The 19,693-nt window shown below is 36.3% G+C and overlaps 1 protein-coding gene across 2 annotated transcripts in view; it reads left to right on the top strand.

Moving 5' to 3' along the window:
- The window catches only part of CCDC50 (coiled-coil domain containing 50), a 63,947-nt gene extending 44,723 nt beyond the window's left edge, over positions 1-19,224 (top strand). Inside the window, exons 6-12 of one of the 2 annotated variants that reach the window (XM_032875649.1) lie at positions 2,291-2,818; positions 9,521-9,636; positions 10,062-10,106; positions 10,203-10,307; positions 11,942-12,021; positions 17,142-17,248; positions 18,802-19,224. In XM_032875649.1, the coding sequence (XP_032731540.1) occupies positions 2,291-2,818; positions 9,521-9,636; positions 10,062-10,106; positions 10,203-10,307; positions 11,942-12,021; positions 17,142-17,248; positions 18,802-18,821 (1,001 nt within the window). In that variant the 3' untranslated portion in view covers positions 18,822-19,224. The remainder of the gene's footprint in view (positions 1-2,290; positions 2,819-9,520; positions 9,637-10,061; positions 10,107-10,202; positions 10,308-11,941; positions 12,022-17,141; positions 17,249-18,801) is intronic. The other variant, XM_032875650.1, reaches the window with a different exon arrangement.
- Positions 19,225-19,693: the final 469 nt, after the last annotated feature.

Genomic DNA, 19,693 nt, shown 5'->3' on the forward strand with positions numbered 1-19,693 from the left:
GGCATATGGATCATTTTTTTTTAAATCAGGCTTTTGGAGTCACAAGACCTTAGTTCAAGTTTCATCCCTTCTATAGAACAATTGTAGTGTTGGGAAGTTTCTACTATAATCACAGTAAGCCTTTTTTTCATTGATAAAATGGAGATTTTAAAAATAAATCCTTCACATGGATTTTGAGAAGATCAAATAATGTAATTTTGGTGAAGACTTAAACTCTTAAGTACTATTGTTTATGCATATATCAGTATTATGTGTATACAACAATATCTTGCATATCTACACAAAATTCATCTTATTTTGAAAGACAAACATGGAAGCACACAAATGTTTATATATATATATATATATGTCTGTATGCATATAAATGTATATGCATTGGCTATAAGTAAGTTAATTATATTTGCCAAATAACGTAGTCTCAAGAAATATACAAGTCTCAGTCCTTAACCTGGATAGGGTTTCAAAGGATTCAAGCAGATTCCCCCACCTCAGTCTTTCCTTTCCAAGGTTTAAAGTTATCACAAGTGAACTAGACAACATATATTTTTTCCTGTCAACTCTGTGAAAATATAGTGACAGCTCTGTTCTAATTCTTGGAGCACACTTACCTAAAGTAGAAGTATTAATATTAGTTAACTTTTTAGAAAGAGTTAAAAACAACAACAAAACAATCATAGTCTCACATATCCATGTCAGAAACAAAGCCCTTCTTGTTTTGGGGGGCTGGAAGGCAGACTTCATTCATGCAGCTCTCTGTGGGAACACTGGTATTAACACTAAACCATTGTTCCCTGGATGTGGTCATCATTTAAGTAGCGAGTCAATATTATATTAATAATTCACAACAGTAGTCAATTGATTCTTTCTCAATTGTCAAGATATACTTAAAATAATAGTTTGGTAAAAGAATAGATACCTCTTTCATAGAGAATAATTGTTCTCTTTCACTTTTATGTAAAAAATAAATTTAATCAAAAGTTCTGTAGATAATTTTGTAAACTTTTTGGAAGACAGCTTTTAATTTAGATGTCTTCTTTGAAGCAGATTTTCTTTTCTTCTGGAAAACTCAAGAGGAAATGATTAAGGTTTTGAGAACCCTTGTGGCATCAGTGATACATTTAGCATGTATCTCCCCTTCCTCTGTTCCTTTATTTGATTAGCAATAAAAAACTTAAAAAAAAAAAAAACAAAACCCCTAAAAATTAAGAAAATATATAGTTCATTATTTCCTCTATGTCCCATCAAATTGGGGTAGCTGTTTCAAATGCAATTCAGCAAGTGGGTAATTTCAACAGGAAAGGTATCTTAGCTAATTTAGCAGTTTTCTGTGGAATTAGGATGTCTTTTTATTCCAGAATATATTGAGTCTTAGAAAACATTGAGTATGCCTTGCAAAGTGCACAGTAATATCTTTCCTTCATTTTCACAGTATCCTCCTGCCTTAGTGAGATCTAACAAAAGCACCCCTCTATGTGCTATTTTGTGTTACACTTAGGGACTTGTATAGTTAGCACACACTGCTGCATTTTTATACAGAGAATACAGTATCAACTCATTTTTTGAAATGAATACAGGGATGGAAGTGACTCCTTTTCCTGTATTCTGTTATGGCATTCCTTTTTAATTTTTTCCTCTGGCAAAGTTAAGGAAGTTTGGGAGCAGAGTTGTCTAAAGATAACAGGGTCATTTACTCATTTAAAATTGTCTATTCCATCCTCTTCCACATTGAACTGCATGGCTGGGAGAGAGTAGGGAAATACTAAAGTCTGGGTCATTTCTCCAAATGAAATGGAAACTAGCAACATTCTGATAGAGGTTTATTGTCATTTCCAATAAGAATATTTGAAAGTCTTCCTGGGATGCTTAGTTATCACCAGGCTTAGTTGTTTTCTGTTTTATAAGACTCTCTCAATCCCTATTTTCTCCCCATAGTAGTTCCAAATTGGTTTTATAAGTAGAATTTTACATTTAATGGCTGTGGTTTTTGTTATTGGCAAATATCAAAGTACTATACTAACTCCCTATTCATGATCAAACTCTTCTTTCAAATTTATTTCACATAATTTTATTTTAGTCTTTTTTACGTTTTTGACTGAATACCCAGAATCCTTCATGTATACATGGACCATTCCAATAAATGTCTGTCCCCTATTTTCAGTTAAGTTGAAAAAGTAGTCTTCTCCATTTTAAAATACATTAAACTTGGGCCCTGTCTTTCCTGCATAGTGAGTTCAAACTCTCATTAAGTTAACCTGCATTTTATTTTTCACATCCCTCCACTTCCACTCAGACCAGCCACAGTCAAGGAGGGCAAGGGAATTGGGTTCTGGAGTCTCAAGGTCATATAGACTCCAAAGTGATGGAAACAGTGTCAAGCAAAGGAACAAGAAACCCAAACATCCAGTGGAGAAGTCGGAAGAACTAGAAGATCATTGTTCATCGGGGAAATGTCTGTCATCCTATAGCTTGGGCAGAGTGAGGGCCAGTTCCCAAATTGACACTGAGCAGCGTGAAAGGAAACGGTCTGATCATGAGAGACTTCGGAGACCTCCGCTTCCCAAGATCAGTGGTGAGGTGTTTCTGAGTGCTGGATTTGGTGATGGGGAGGCTAACAGTATCCACCGAACTTGGAATTGGGAAAAGCAGTCCAGACACCAAGACCAACTTTCACCCAAGTCTTCACAGAAAGCAGGGTTTCATTGCAAGGAAGCTGTTTATGGGAGGGACCATGGGAAAGGTGAGCACAGACAAAGAAAACACAGGCCCAGGACTCCTCCCTTCTCAGAGAGTGAGGAACAGCTCCAGCTCCATGACACAGGTAATAAAGGACAGTCACCTTGAAAGTCCTGGTATCATGTATATGTATACAAGCGAATGTATTTAGTAAGCATCTTAAGCAACCTATTCTTTCTCTTTAGTTTATACTCATGGCTTTAAAATAAATCCTAGAGCCAAATACAAAAGGTATCTACTTAAAATCAAGTTTATAGTAAGAGGAAAAATATTTGTACCTTTCTCCTACTGCTTTCTAAGAAAATACACCAGTTCCTTACAAAGGTCTTTTAGCCCCAGATTGCAGTGGAGGTGCCCGTCCCGGATACAGTTCTTCATTTGTCAAGACCGTATACCAGAGATTAGATACCAAATCAAAGCTCCTGAATTTCTGGTTGTAAGTAAGAGGTATTGACACTGTCTTCATAGTATTTGCCGAACTAGAAAACCAGTGGGGCTGGAAGTACCAGCTTCTCTCTTGGTCTCATCTTTCCCATTTGTAAAGTGAGAGATTGAATAGGCAGTCTGTTATAACAGCATATTTCTAATTGTGGGCCTTGCACTATTTTTATCAGAATCACCTGGGCTGTTTCCTAAAGAGGCAGCTTTCTGGATCTCATATGATCATTACTGTACTTTCTCCTGGTGAGGTGGATTTGTTTTTGACCTGTACTTGAAGTTGGAAGAACATTGCCTTAAGTTTCTTTCTAAGCTGTAACCGTCTTCGACTCTAAGGCTGCAGTTGGTGTTCTGAAGTGTCAGTATCGGGTACGTTCTGTTCTTGGGGTTTGTTTGGAATGAGGTGAATGTTAGACTTGAGCCTCAAATTTTCTGGCATCTTTGAGGCTCTGACATCCTTCATTGACACAGTAATGGTTTTCTCTGTTCTTATCTGGAAACTGCTGTGGTGATGTTTGCCTTGTGGCTGGACCACTATCAGTCATAATTAGGCCATACTCCTCTCCCTCATTCTATTTTATTCTTCCTGAAGTTTTACAGAGACACAAAGGTTACTGGGGAGTTCCATGGAGGCATCTGTTCTGATTTTCTCCTTCTCACTGCTCAGCCAACCACTTTTTCTGGGTCTGGAACTGGTTTCTATGTTGCAGATTCAGGTTGATTTGATAGGTTTCTTCGATCATGTTATCTCTTCCTGTGATGTTAGTCATTGAAGCTATTGAAAGACTTGGTCATAAAGAAAATGAAACTTCAGTTCAGCAACCACATTGAGTATCTGCTGAAATATTCTGCCTCAGGCTTTATGTTCTGGGATATATGCTTGGATCTGAGCCCCAGAGGTATAGGTCAAGCTAGAAAGTAGAATAAATGTAAACAATTACAAATTAGATGTACTTTGAACAAAGAGCTATGTGGGAGTAGAGGAGGCAGTGATATGATCTCTCTATAATAAGTTATACTGTCTATATCCAAATGTAGAAAGGTATGTTGGAGTCATAACATGTGAAGGATTGCTCCTATCTCTACATTTCTGATTCTATGATTCTGCTTTTTAAGTATGCTTCGAGAGCCGGTTAATCTTTATGGCTTTTTGTTATACTTGAGGCTTTCTTAAACAGGCTTAAGAAAGGTAAAACTAATATGAAATAAAACACTGATTCATAACCCTCCTACTGGAATTGTGGGTAAACTCCCTCTTCCCTGCTACCCCCCCACCCCCCAATGGTTTAAAAAAACAATGCAGCATAGGCCAAAGTTTTATTTAAGTTAGTAATGAAGAAACTACCAAGATGACAAAGAACTAGTTCTAACAGAATTTGCATAGTCAGTTGAAAAAGGAATGCTATTTACAATTGCTAAATTAAATATAAGATCAGTTAACTTTCTAAAGGACTTTAAAACCCTATCTCCTTTGAGGGTAAGTTCTCTAATGAGCTTTTGAGTTATAACAGTTTATTACTTCCTACTGGTTAACTTCCAGCCTCTCAGGACCATAAGACATTTATATCTTTCTGCTGTGACATTCACTAAGCTTCAGACTGGCTTATTAAAAAATGTTCTTGCATGATATTCAAGAATCTATCAGTCCTCATCTTACCTTATCCCAAATTTGGGAAAAATGTATCTTCAGTATTAGTACTTTTAATAATTTTAGCTTATTGTGCGAGAATTTAAAGGTAAGCTTTATTTGTGTTTGTTCAGGGAGGTTCTTGTGTCCTAAACTGGAGAATGATGAACAAAAGACAAGCAAGAATTAGATTAAGAATTGAATGTGCAGGGGCACTTGGGTGGCTCTGTCAGTTAAGTGTCCAACTCTTGATTTCGACTGCAGTCATGATCTTTGGATCATGAAATTGAGTCTCCTTTCGGGCTCTGCACTGAGTATGGAGCCTGCTCAGAAATCTCTCTCCCCCCCCTCCCTCCCTCCCTCTCTCTCTCTGTCAAAAAAAAAAAATAAAAGAATGTGCAGCTGTTAAGTATGGCTCACCTGATTTTTTTTTTTTTTAGGAGTTTATTTATTTATTTGAGAGTGAGAGAGAGTAGGGTGGGGGGACAGAGGGAGAAACCAACTCCCCACCGAGCAAGGAGCCCGACTTGGGGCTTGATCCCAGGACCCTGGGATCATGACCTGAGCCTGAAGGCAGCTACTTAACTGACTGAGTCACCCAGGTAGCCCTCACCTGATCTTTGGAAGCTAATTTTTGGATTGTTAAGTCTACTGAGATAAGAGCAGCCATTCTGTTAATTTCCTTCAATTAACTCCACTTTTAACATTTTTAAAGCATCTCCGTTTTCTATAATGAAATGAATAGACTTCCAATGTAGTATCTGAAGTTTGTCTTATATACTTAAAAAAGCTCTTTTTACTTCTGGTACCGAGCATACTGCATATAGTCACCAGTCCTGCTAGAAATCTAATATTGAGTTATTTTGCTTGTGAGACATGTAAATTTCAATGACATATCAATAGTTCAAATAAACTGTTTCTCCACTAGATATTTGAGACTTAGAGAGATATTACCTCAAATACTTACTCATTAAGTATTCTGTTCATTCATTCATGCATTCATTTATATTGAGGTATAATTAACATACTATATTAGTTTCAGGTATACAGTGAAATGATTCGATATTTGTGTATATTGTAAAATGTTCATAAATCTGGTTAATATTCATCACCATATACAGGCACAAATTTTTTTCTTGTGATGAGAACTTTTAAGATGTACTCTCTAAAAAAAAATATGTATTCTCTAACACCTTTCAAATATGCAGTACAAAATTATTACCAATAGTTAAACCATAGTTACTTATTTTATAACTGGAAGTTTGTACCTTTTGACCCCCTTCAACCATTTTGCCCACTCCTTACCCTCTGCCTCTGGCAACTCCCAGTCTGTTATGTATCTATGAGTGCTTTTCTTTTTTTCTTTTATTTTTTTTATGATTCTCTATAAAATGAGGTCATAAAGTATTTGTTTCTTTCTGGCTGACTTAGTTCACTTAGCATAATGCTGTCAGGGTCCTTCCATGTTGTTGCAAATGGCTCGATGTTCTTTCTTATATCTGAATAATATTCCACTGTATATATACCGTATTTTCTTTATCTGTTCATATGTTGATGGACCCTTAGGTTGTTCCCATTCTTAGCTTTTGTAAATAATGCTACAGTGAACATGGGGTTACATATATCTTTTTGACTTAGTGTTTTTGTTTCATTCAGAAAAATATCCAAAAATGGAATTTACTGGATCACATGGTAGTCCTATTTTTAATTTTTTGAGGAACCTCCATACTGTTTTCCATAGTGACTGTTCCAGTTTACATTCTCACCAACAGTGCGCAAAGTGTTCCCTTTTCTCCACATCCTTACCAACACTCATTATTTCTTGTCTTTTTGATAACAGCCATTCTAACAGGTGCGAAGTGAAATTTCATTGTGGTTTTGATTTGCATTTCCCTGATGATTAATGATGTGGAGCACCTTTTCATGTACCTGTTGGCCATCTATATGTCTTTGGAAAAATATTTATCAGAATGTCTGCCCATTTTTAAGGGAGATTGTTTTTTGCTATTGAGTTGGATAAGTTCTTCATAGATTTTGGATAGTAATTTCTTACCAAATTTGTAAATATTTTCTCCCATTCCATAGGTTGTCTTTTCATTTTGTTAATGGTTTCCTTTGCTATGTAGAAGCATTTCAGTTTGACATAGTACCAGTTGTTTAGTTGTTTAGTTTTGGTCTTGTTGCTTTTACTTTTGGTGTCAAATCAAAAAAAAAAAAAAATCATTTCTAAGAGCTTATGTTTCCTTCTTAGAGTTTTATGGTTTCAGATCTTATGTTCAGGTCCGTAATCCACTTGAGTTTTTGTTTTTTTTTTAATTTTATTTGTTTATTTGACAAAGAGAGATCACAAGTAGGCAAAGAGGCAGGCAGAGAGAGAGAGAGAGGAAGCAGGCTCCCGGCTGAGCAGAGAACCCGATGCGAAGCTTGATGAGGGGCTCAATCCCATGACCCTGGGATCATGACCCAAGCCAAGGGCAGAGGCTTTAACCCGTTGAGCCACCCAGCCACCCCCACTTGAGTTATTTTTTTATAGTATAAGTCCAGTTTTATTTCTTTTGCATGTAGCTGTCCAGTTTTACCCACACCACTTACTGTATTTTCCCCATTGTATATTCTCGGCTTCCTTGTCATAGATCAATCGAACATATTGCATGGATTTAATTCTGGGCTCTCTATTCTGTTCCACTGACCTGTGTATCATTTTCTTTTAAACTGCCTGGAAGTGACAGTCTTACCACCCTATTAAACTGATTAAGTTTGTTCATTTGACTATTTCACTTGAATGTCTTCTAAGTGACTTTGAAAGATACTAAGACAAAATGTTTTCTTAGTGAATTCTGTAGTGTAGAGTAAGAGTGGAGAGGGTTTAGTGTGTTAAAATCTGAACACATCCCACTCTGTTGTTTCTTTCACTGGTGGCAAAATGGAAGGAACAAGGCCTAACTGTAATCTTTGCTGTGAGACTCAGCTGCTTAGAGAAGTATCAGTTTCCTATAGATAGGAGAATAGTATCACAACCTCTTTTCCACTAACTTTGTCCAATTCCAGCTCCCTATCTAATTTCATTTATTTTCCCTGAAATACTGTTTTCCAGTTATGACCAAACTAATGATAACTCAGGGAGGTTTATATTTCGTTTAAATATGGTTCACTCTTGGGAATATCTCTGTTTCCTGACTGTCCCAAACCACTCAGAAATATGTTTTAAAGCCAGCCCAGCCCAGCCTAGCCCAGCAGTGTAAGATTCAGTAGCTCTAGAGATGATGGGAAACTGAAGTGAATTCTGTATTCTGAATAAACAGGTGCTAATAGGCCTGAAGTTAAGAAATCCAGGTTTAATAGTCTGTATTTGTGGGGAAGACAGATGAATACATGGCTTGTGGATTTACCACAAAACTAGATGTAAAGCCCTACAAAGAGAGACTTCTCCAAATAATTTAAATTTCTTCATGTGCTCAGAATTTAATTGTATTTTTTCCTTTACTTTTTGTCAAGTACAGTGAGGCATTTTGATAAAAATTATTTTAATGTATGGTTATTTTGATGGATATAATATAGTAAACTAATAGTTTCAATGCCATTTTCAAGCAAGCATCAACTATTAGGATTAAAACAACCAAACTGCCGATGGCCAGATCTCATCCAGGCTACTTAAGTTAGAATCCTTGAGGTTTGAGATGAAGATTTTTATGTTTATTTAAAGCATCCCAAGTGAGTTTAATATATAGCTAGAGCTGACAGCCACTGGTACAAAGAAGTAGGCAGTTAGAAGTAAATTTTCTTTCTCCCTTCAGTAGTCCCTTTACTGGAAGTCACTATTCCAGATGGTTAATCATGTTCATGGCACTAAAAATTGTTATTACTTCTGTATACAATACATTTACATTGTTGAATAATTGTAATTAATACAAGATACAAAGAGGGAAATATCTGCAATTTTGAAATAAACATTAGCAGCTACCACTTGATTAAAAGTTATAAAAGGATTATATGTTGTTTATAACATTTCAAAGAAAAATGCCAAAATTCCCCATCAGTCCCCCATGTTCCTTTTCCCTCAGAGGAGTAGAAATCAAAGTCATTCATTATGTTCTCTGGTATTTCCCTTCTGTTATATCTTCCCTAAAATTTAGCAACAACACTGAACTAATCAAAGCTACAGGAAGGATCTAAAGCAAGTGGGTTTGTTGACCCATCAGAGCGGAAACTATGGTAGAGCCACTTGTGGGCTCACAGGTACTGTCACATAGCTCCCCGGTGATACTGTTTCTGTACCCCATGAAGTAAAGTATGCAAGGCAGAGTTAAATAGAACGAAGACCCTCATTTCCTCGTCTTGACTCCTCAGCCTTTTTAAAACTCCTGACTCTCTAACTCTCCTTACTCTATTTTTTTTTTTAATTTCAGTGACTTCACCTTTTTTTCACTAGCTATTTTTGCAAAAGCCTCACTTACAGTTCATTGTGCGATTTTCTGCTGTTGAAGAAACTATATGAAAGGGGAGTTTTGCCTGGTGGTTTTGTGTGGGTAACTTTGTTTCAATGTGTAGATAATCTGCATTGCCACTTCTGTGCCTAGGGGAAAAAATTATTTCACGTGCACCCTACACGGAATTCTGTAGTGATGGCAGTGTCGTCAGAGTTAGATACTAAAGAAGAACTTTAACTTTTGCATCTTTTCAGAAAACAAATGCATTTGCCTTATTACATTGAGTTTTTTCTAGGAATGAAGCCAAGAGGGATGAAAGAAGCTGTCTCTACTCCCTCACGAGTGGCCCACAGAGATCAGGAATGGTATGATGCTGAAATTGCCAGAAAACTGCAAGAAGAAGAAATTTTGGTGAGTGAATTTTCACGTAGAACTTTAGGTGATAATCACTAGGTTTTCTTGAATTGAATCATTCTTGAGATTATGTAATAGGCATAATGAACCTCTATGAGTTGAGAAGCTGGTACCTTTTTTATGGGTGGAAAAATCAAGACAATGGGAATAGATTGTTCAGTTTTACTTACTGAGTAAACATTAGCAACAGAATTCCATATCCCTGTCTCTCTTTCATTGAGTCCTGATAATCCTTTAGTAATCTGGTGTGGAATTTGATAAAAATAGCCCCTGTTCTGGCTGGTGAAAGTATACTAACTAAACTTCAGGGATGTTGATTACAGCTGGTTTGAAATACCAATTTACTTTTATGGAAGATTTTTTAAAATGGATGACACAGATTCTAGTTAAATGACTCAATTTTGTGTATTTCTATACCGTAGGCTACCCAGGTGGACATGAGAGCAGCTCAGGTAGCCCAGGATGAGGTGAGTTCATATTCATTTGGCCAGTACTCTTGAGAAATATACAGTAGTTTTTGCCCACAACTCTGCAATCAATTTTATTGATTGGATTTTGTTTAGGAAATCGCTAGACTTCTCATGGCTGAAGAAAAGAAAGCTTATAAGAAGGCCAAGGAGCGGGAGAAATCATCTTTGGACAAAAGGAAGCACGACCCTGATTGGAAGGTAAGTTCTGTTTATTGTTTCTTTAATTTTTGTAACGGGGACTCTACTTTTAGGGTAAATAAGCAACCTTAGTTTCACTAATATTTACCTTACAGGAGAAAGTAGTATTTTCTCATGCTTTCCTATTTCCCCAGTGGCCTTTTCTTTTTCTCTCTCTGCTTTTTCTGTGTGCTTATATTGTCCATCTATGATCATGTGCCCGTAATTTTTCTTTCCTCTGACATAACTTGATCCGTGGCAAACCAACAGATACCACTAGCAACCATGGCTTAGGTCAGAGTGTAGGAACTGTCTAGCACGAGCTTGGACTATCTATCGTCTTCCCCTCATCAGTCAGAAACACTAGACAGAGTAGTGACTGCCGTTTCTTCTGCTGTAAGCAATATCATTGTTGTTCATGGTAGTTGCAGGTCCAGGGTCACGGACATTACTCAGTAGTTACTGTGTGCAGTGCACCGCTCTGCACTTAACAGGGAAGGGCAAACATACAGTTTCCTCGTAATACTGTAAAATGTAGGAGGGCAAACGAGACAGTGTAGACTGCTAACAGATACAAGGTCAAGCTGGCTGAAGAATGCAGAGTAGAAGAACAGCAGAGTTGCAGGGAGGAAGAATTCCCAAGGTAAAGGTTTTTCAGAGAGGGAGTTTGTACTAGGCCTGAGAAGATTCAACTCGGGTGTGTATCCATGCCATAGTGATGTTTAGCACTGTCCTCTCTCTCTCGAACAAATTCCTCCCTTGGGTCTCTGGTTTCAGCACTGATTCGGAGGAAAAACAAGACATAGAAACGGTGATAACAGCATTGCTCTATTGTTTCCTGTTGCTCAGTTATTCAGTTGTCAGTCTGAAAACAAATGAAAGCATTATTAATTATGTATAGGTCTCTCTTTTACCCTTTTAGTAATTCAGGATTTTCCTAACAAATGTATTTCATTTTAGTAGAAGGGCTCCCAAATGCTTCTGCTCTATAAGTTAAGCTACAAATAATTGCCCAGGAGTTACTCGGATTCTTTGTTAGCTCAACTGTGAAGAAGTAAGTATTTTTAAAAATCACCAATCAGGCAATAAAAGGGGAAGGCCACACTTCTAGCAAGTATCAAGAGTTCTTTAGTTCCTAGATTCTGTAATTGGTGCTGGCATCGTTCTTCTGTTAGAAAGGTTGAATTGAATGTTCCTTAGTTTCCTGGCTTGAAAATCACCATCCCCAAGTCACATGTTCAGAAATAAGTTTAAGATCACAGACCTACATTCCACAGACTCGGGAAGTTCTTGTCAGCTGTTGTGCAGCTTTATGTTAATAATGGGTGACCAGGCACGCTTCTGTCAGGGATCATGTTGATGTGTAGTTAGCCCATCATCTGGCTGCACTGACCACTTCCAGCATAGGTTTGTGACTATAATTTTTTTTATCTGAGTGACCATATGTAAAAATATCTTACTGTTGTTGTTCATGTGAACGTAAGTAAGTTGAAATTGATATAGTTTGATATGATTTAGATATTTTCTAAAGCTAACAATCTTACCATTTGCTGTTTTCTATATGTATGTTTTTTCTTTCTCTTTTCCTTTCTTTTTCTTTTCTTTCTTTTCTCTTTTTTTCTTCTTTTTTTTTTTTTCTTTTTTCCTATCCTTAGCCAAAAACAACTAAATCAGCACACTCAAAGTCGAAACAGAGTGATGACCCTCACCGTTCTAAGAATGACAGGCCAGCACGGTAAGATGCCACCTGAAAAGGGGAGTGAGGAACTTGACCTTGGGGTGAGTAAGGAGATGTGTATAGTCTGAGAAGAGTGTTCTTTGGAGAGGAGATTCAGAAATTGGCATTTGTGAGGTGGTATCAAGTCTTGCAGGATAATTCTCAAACTTTGTTTCTTAAACTGGGTCGATCAAGTCAAATCAGGAAGATCATAATTTTACAGAAACTAGGACGTATAAAGAATGATGTGTTTTTTGTTAGGACAAGTTCTTGTCTTTGGATTCACAGCCCTCATCTAAGAAGGGATGAACTTAAACAATTTCCCAGTAAAATCAGCTTTTGAAGTTTTACTGAGTTTTCATGGTCATACTGGTGTGTTCTTGATATTTATACATGCTTAAGTTCATTTCTGCATGAGTCTCAAAGTCTTGGCACTTACTTGAGACATGACAGACTATTCTAAATCCAACTAGATCAAATAGCTGTGGCTATAGTAGATGTACTTTTGGGCTTCTCTCAAACAGCCTTGGGTCATAGTTCAAGGAGTAGTTGCTATCTTTCTACCTCCTACCTCAAGTTAGCAATATTTAAGTCTTTGAGGAAGCAACCTTTTTTGTTCTTTTTTATCCTTTATTGCTTCCTCTGGCTTTTTAAAAAAAAAAACCTGATTGGAATAGAAAGAATATTATGTACAGAAAGACAGAATTAACACTAAATTTCACATTTTGAAAATTCTTTTAAAACTTTGAATATTGGTCCTAATTATTAATATATGTATTAGCTTTTATCACATTGAAAAAATATACACTGCTGTTGCTACTCACTGCCCACACTTAAGCTGCTAGACTTTTTGACTGAAAGTGAATATGTTTAGTGTCCTTAAAAGGCCACATTGTTTTGGGATGTCTGGGTCTCTCAGTCAGTTAAACATCTGACTGTTGATCTCAGCTCAGGTCTTCATCTCAGGGTCATGAGTTCAAGCTCCATGTTGGCTCCACACCCACCTACTTTAAAAAAAAAAAACAAAAAAAAACAAAAAAACAACTGTATTCTATTTTTAAAACCCATGGGGTTTTAGAAGATAATATCCTTCAGAAAACTACATCAGGTTTGTAAGGCTCTTAGGGCAACAGTAGTATATTCTATCACTTGTTTAAAGTTAGTTCTTCTTGTATCTTTTAAGTAAGCACATGCCAAAGGTTTTTTTGTTTTGTTTTGTTTTTAATTTTTTTTTATTAACATATAATGTATTATTTGCCCCAGTGGTACAGATCTGTGAATCGTCAGGCTTACACACTTCACAGAACTCATCATTGCACATACTCTTCCCAACATCCGTTACCCAACCATCCTCTCCATACTCCCCTCTCCCTGGCAGCCAAAGGTTTTTTTAGGGCAGACTTTATTTTCATCCCTGCAATATCCAAGTAAAATAAGAAGTAATTAATGTCTTCTCAGTAGGTAAATAAGTGTAGTTTATTATGTTTTCTTTAGTCAACTGAATTAAAACATCTTTTGTTTTTTTCTGTAATCTCCTAAATTTTGGGGCACTTTAAACACTAATAATTTTGACATCAGATATGATAGGCCAGTCTGGAATGTCTATTTAAAAAGATGTATTAAAGTTGAAAACAAGTTTCTGAAATGTAAGTTACTTTAAAAATATTTGGTATATTGAAGATGAATAAACAAATGATCCAATATTAAAAATAGCTATTTTAAATGAGTGAAAGTGACCTATGACTGGTAGAACTGAAGTCTTTTATTGACTTGAAGGGAACATTTGTCTTTAAGTGTCAGTTATAGAAAGATCATATGTATAGATATAGATCTAGATATAGGTGACAAAATGAGAATGTTATGAAATTTGTATTTCGTAGTTAAAAAGTAAGCCTATTACCACAGATCTTGTACAACTAATATTAGAATATATGCTTTCTGGTTAGTCTGTGGTTTCCTCTTTCACATTTTCTATTTCCTCCTTCACATTTAAGTATGGTGGATTTACTTATCTGTTTGTACACAAAGAGATGGATTTAAGGATCATGGAGCATCCTAGGTCTAGAAGTTTACTTCAGTGTAGTGATAATAGTAGTAGAGGGAAAACAAATTATCATGAGAGCTTATAACATTCATGGTCCAAAATCAGTTTCTTTGTCCATTACAAGATTTTCTACCCTCTCTAAGGAAATGCAAAGTCAGTTGGCGATCTGACTTAGACACTTTATAACTGAGAAAAGTTTCAACCAAGTTCCAAAATCTTTTGAAGTGTAGGATTTTATACTCATCATACTCCTGATATTTTATTTGCATTCTTCCCTTAGAAAAACATAAGCATTTTAAAAATCTCATTTAGTTCCTACAGCATTCTTATGAGTATGAAATATATTTATCTCTACTTAGTCATTCATCAGATATTTGTTGAGTGTCCTAATAATTGCCCATAGTTAGAGTAAGCAGCAGTTAGCAAGAAAGAACTGTTTTTTGTTCTCATGAAATGTATCATCTAAACAATAATGGTATAAATAACTATTACCATGTTAAATGCTTTGGATGAAAAGTGCATGGTATTATAAGAGAATAAGGAGATAGCCTAGTCCAGGTATCTTAGAGGGCCTCTTAAAGAAATGACTTATTTAATTTAATTTTATTTATTTGAAAGAGAGAGCATGAGTGGGGGTATGGGTGGGGAGAGAGAGAGAGAGGGAGAAGGAGACTCCACTGAGCAGGGAACCTTACTTGGGACTTGATCCTAGGACTCTCATCATAACCGGAGCCAAAAGCAAGAGTTGGATGCTTAACAGGCTGAGCCACCCAGGCGCCTAAAGAAATGATTTTTGAGTGAATTCTGAAAGGTATTTGGCTGTGTTGCTGACTTAAACATTTAAATTATTTTGTGAGAACAATAGGAGACAGGTATTCCTAATACTTCTAAAATTATGAAACAGACTATTGGTTAGCAAGCTTTTCCTGATTTTGAATATGAATATCCTTAGCTTTAAAACAGCTGTATCCAGTGCAGCAAATAGCTTGATAGTACTACTGGAAGCCATAAGCCAAGATTTGTTTGGTGTGTAATAAAAAACTGGGCAGACATAGGGTGCCTGGGCTGCTCAGTCACTTAAGCCGTGGACTCTTGGTTCTGCATTGAGTGGGGAGTCTGAGACTCTGTCTCTCCCTCTCCTTCTGCCCTTCCCCTGCTTGTGTGCATGTGTTCTGTTCCTCTAAAATCTTAAACAACAACAACAAAAAACAGAAAACAAACTAAGCAGACAGGATACGAAGAAAACTGAGCTCATTCTAGGTTGATTTGTTTAGCCCGTGGAGACCCTAGCCCGTGGAAGTTCTGTGTGTTGTTTCACACGTTAGCATCCTTTTCCTTGATAGGTTGATGGTAAGGCAGTAATCATTGGTTTTTGTTTGTTGTGTTTTTTGTTTTGTTTTTTTTTTTGAGAGTTCCACTTGGCTTTTGTTTTTCTGGGTTTTGATCACCTAATATGAGAGTTTAATGGAGGAGTGAAGATGAGGCTCTGCCATCCTGATTACCAGTACTGTTTTCTTGGGCCTAAGCTACTTCTTGAACCACCTTCTTCTTGAAGTTGAGTTTCTTAATTCTAGAGTCTGATCGTTTGTCTCAACTCTTCCTGCTAACTCCTAACACTGCTTTTTAAGGTACATGTTATAAATGTTAGTCAGTAATGAAAGAAAAACACTATGTTTAATTTCTAGTATTTGAAAACAAGTAGTTCAAACTGAAAAATAAGAAAAATAAAAAATACCGTATCATTTTATGCTCACATTATATTATATATTAGTTATATATGTAGAACAAAAGCATGAAAATATAAAAATATAAGCCAAATACCATTTGAAAGTATAAGATACATATGTGTGTGTGTGTGTGTATAGTCTTGAATGCAGATACTGCTGCTGATAAAATTACACACGTGTGTAGCACAGCGGAGTGTAGTGAAGAGCACACTGATTTTGAAAAGGAGTTGAATTTGAGCCCCACCCCTGCCATTTAACAACTGTGTGAGCTTGGACAGATCACTTGCCTCATCTAACCCAGTGTAACTCTGAAGTATGTGTGTGATAGCTGCCCTGCAGACTGGTCCTGAAAGTTCATTGAGATCATCTGAGGAGAGCCCATAGCACAGTCCTCAAGCTTACATCCTGTGCTGACCTGTGGCAGACTCCAAATACCCAGAGACCTGCTGCTTAGAGACCGAGGGAGAAATTTAAAATCACTCGTCTTTATTCTTGCATGACAGAGCCGTTTGTATCAAATTCATCATACCTTTCTGAACTGCAGTATACTCGTGCCTTCCAGATTGCAGATATGGCTACAAACAACGTCCTTCAGCATGCTCATTTATTTGACGTACTCTGTTACCTCTTCTGGTTCCATGCTCTAGTGCAGCATTTAATACACCTCTGATGAGAGATTTTGTTCCTCATCTTCATCAATGCCAAGTGTTTGGGAAAAAAAAAAAAAAGGCACGTGATTTTAAAATAATTACAGTTTTGGAGTAATAAAAATTCCCCAGTATTTTTAGATTTTGTCTCCTTTTGACATAAAAAGTTGCCAGTGTGTGACTGTCCTTTCCTTCTCTAAGCTCTGTTTTGCCACCTAGTGGACTGAGGAACTTTGCTCTAGATTTTATAAGCTGAGCCATGTCCTCGCCCTCCCCTTTCCTTTTTTCCTGTCCTCCCTCCTGACCTGCCACCCTCACCCTCTCTTTTTCTTTCTTCCTTGTTTAACTTTATTACTTCCCTTCTATCCTTTGCTTTTTTCTTCTTTTTCTTCTTAAAATCTACCAAAACAAAGTCAATTTCTCAATGGCAGTGGTCATACATCTCATTAATGTTTTTTCTCTCGTCCTTAGCACAATGCCTCCTACATATTAGGTGCTCAGAAAATAATTTGTTTTTATTGAATTATGTATATCAAAGCAAAGGAACAGTAAGATAAAATAATTTATTCAAGGTTATGCAACAGGCAAGGAACTAAGACGAGAATTCTACATTGTGGCTTTGCATTTCTACTAAAATGTTTTTACCATGTATTCCAATGAGAGGTGTAGTTGTAGTCACCACTAATTAGAGTATCTCTTTAAATTCGGACTTCCCTTCAGGCCACCACCACCTATCATGACGGATGCTGAAGATTTGGATTACACTCATTTTACAAACCAGCATAATTCCACGCGTCATTTCTCAAAATCAGAATCCTCTCATAAAGGTAAGAAAAATATATGTGATCAAGTTTAGGGTTTTTTTTTTTTTTAACAATTCTCATGGTATGGTGGAAAAATCAAATGATGTCTTATAGATTGCTAGAGTGGCACAATAAGTTATTGTTTCTTTTGGAACATCATTATAGTATTCTTCATTTGTTAAAAAATATAAAAGATAAAACAGAAAACAAAACACCCTAACTTGAATGCCAGATTGTCTTATGTATGTGCATTTTCCCGTAGGGAGAATTTGTAGCTTTTATCAGATTGTTAAAGGGTGAGTGTAAACAAAACAAAGAGCAAAGGGAAAAGGAAAAAAAAAAGAGAGAGAGAGAGAGAAACCAAGAAAACAAACTCTTAACTGCAGAGGACAAAGTGATGGTTATCAGAAAGGAGGGGCAAAGGGAGGGTGGGTGGAATAGGGGATTGGGGTTAAGGAGGCACTTGTGATGAGCACCAGGGGCTGTGTGAGAAGTGTTGAATCACTCTATTGTGCACCTGAAACTAATATTACAATGTATGTTAACTAACTAGAATTTAATAAAAAGTTAAAAGGAAAGAAATTAAAATTAATAAAGTACACACACATATATATGCAATCACACAAAACTTCCGTTACACAAAAGAAAATCTGGGCAAAGGAAATGAAAGAATATGAAGTCTAAGTTGGACCAGATCTTTATTTATTTATTTATTTATTTTTGTGCCAAATCTTTAAAAAGAAAAGAATGGTTGCATGTAGCTGTTTTTCCAAGCATACACATTCATTCATAAAATGAAATAATGAAAAGGTGGTAATTCTTATATTAATTTTCTCATCTAAAAATGGAAGTGATTTTAATAATGTCAGTGTTGTCAGGATCATATAAATAAAATACATGAAAGCACATTGCAATAGTCTTTATAAATATTAAGTCCTGTAAATTGATACCTGTTATTTGGCACAGCTTTGAAGATTTCTTAGGTCATGTTTTTATTATCCTTTAACAAATCTAATGGTCATGCCTTCCCAAACTTCTTTAATTTTTTTTTTTTTTCGCCCTGTAGTCATCACAAAATACCAGTATACAGGTGTTGCTCCAGACTAATTAAATGAGAATTTCTGGGAGCAGGAGGTTGCCAAGCATTTGTATCTTTTTAGAAAGCTCTCCTAACCCAAACCCTTTCCATTCGGGCATTCATACAGGGTTGATCAGACAAAGGACATTATGTAAAAGGCAGAATTAGTTGGACATTACCAAAACAACACCATACACTTTAATTTCCATCCGTTGGTGGACTTTCCAACGTGGCTGGCTTAACTGGAAGTAGCTCATGATTTTTTTTTCCCCTCAAATTAATGCACTACTTTTTAGGGGAGGTCTTTCTATCTTTGACGTACATTTGATATACAATATTAAGATAACATATCGACTCTGTATGTAAATATTTTACAATCAAGAACAAAGAAGACATGCATAGAAATGAAGATAAGTGATTTTGCCTGAGCAGGGAGAAAGCAGAGCATTTCCAAGGTTTTTTCCTTAATGGTGTTTCTTCTTTTTTCCTCCTTTCCAAGGTTTCCATCATAAGCAGTAAAACCCTAGGAATCTGCCTTGAGAACGGACTCATTGTAGCAAACATTACTGGATGATACAGAATGCATTCCACATTCATTTTTTTCCTCCTGTGTTTGTATTCCTGGGATTTATCTTCAAGTGTTCTGACCATAAATAATTTTAATTCATTTAAAATGTTTGGTTATTCCTGATCACTTGGGCAGTACAGGAAAATCCAGCTTCTGAATATTGGCCACCTCTCTGCTACATATGCTTCCTGGGATATAATATCTAAAAGCTCTGTGAAATGTCATTTTTGTTAGGTATGGAGTACTGGTATCTAGAGACTAGGCTTTATTTAGCAGTTAGAATTTTGTGGAGATTATGATCAGAATAAAACATAATGTCTGGAAGCAATACAGAATAAAAGAATATAAGAAATAGCTTTTTTCGTGCATTAGTGTATGGTATATTAAAGAACCTTTTGCTTTTTGATTCTTCAGGAAAATTTAAAAAAAAATCGCAACCATAAAGTATTAAAAGAAAGAAAGACAGAAAGGAAAGAAAGAAAGAAAGAAAGAAAGAAAGAAAGAAAAAGAAAGAAAACCTGGAACAGTTGGAACATGTTATGTTGACCACCAGGACTGTAGCAGTTTTGTATATCCTTATAAGCTGTCCTGGGAGAATTGACCCAGATGTCATTCTCTGACACTTTCCCTCTGCTTCTGCTTAATAGCAAGTCTTTTTGAGGCCTCTGGGCATTGGGCTATTTATTAGTACTTATTGGCAAAAGTTTAATTCTATGAAATATTAACTCAGGTCTGTGCAAAGTCAGCTGAAAGTGAAAAAGTAAAAAAAAGGGTTGTATCCCTTCTCTTCTTTTACATTTACGTATAGAGCCAAGTGAAGTAG

Source organism: Lontra canadensis, unplaced genomic scaffold, assembly GCF_010015895.1.
Source record: "Lontra canadensis isolate GAN:19392208 unplaced genomic scaffold, GSC_riverotter_1.0 scaffold56, whole genome shotgun sequence".
Taxonomy (NCBI): domain Eukaryota; kingdom Metazoa; phylum Chordata; class Mammalia; order Carnivora; family Mustelidae; genus Lontra; species Lontra canadensis.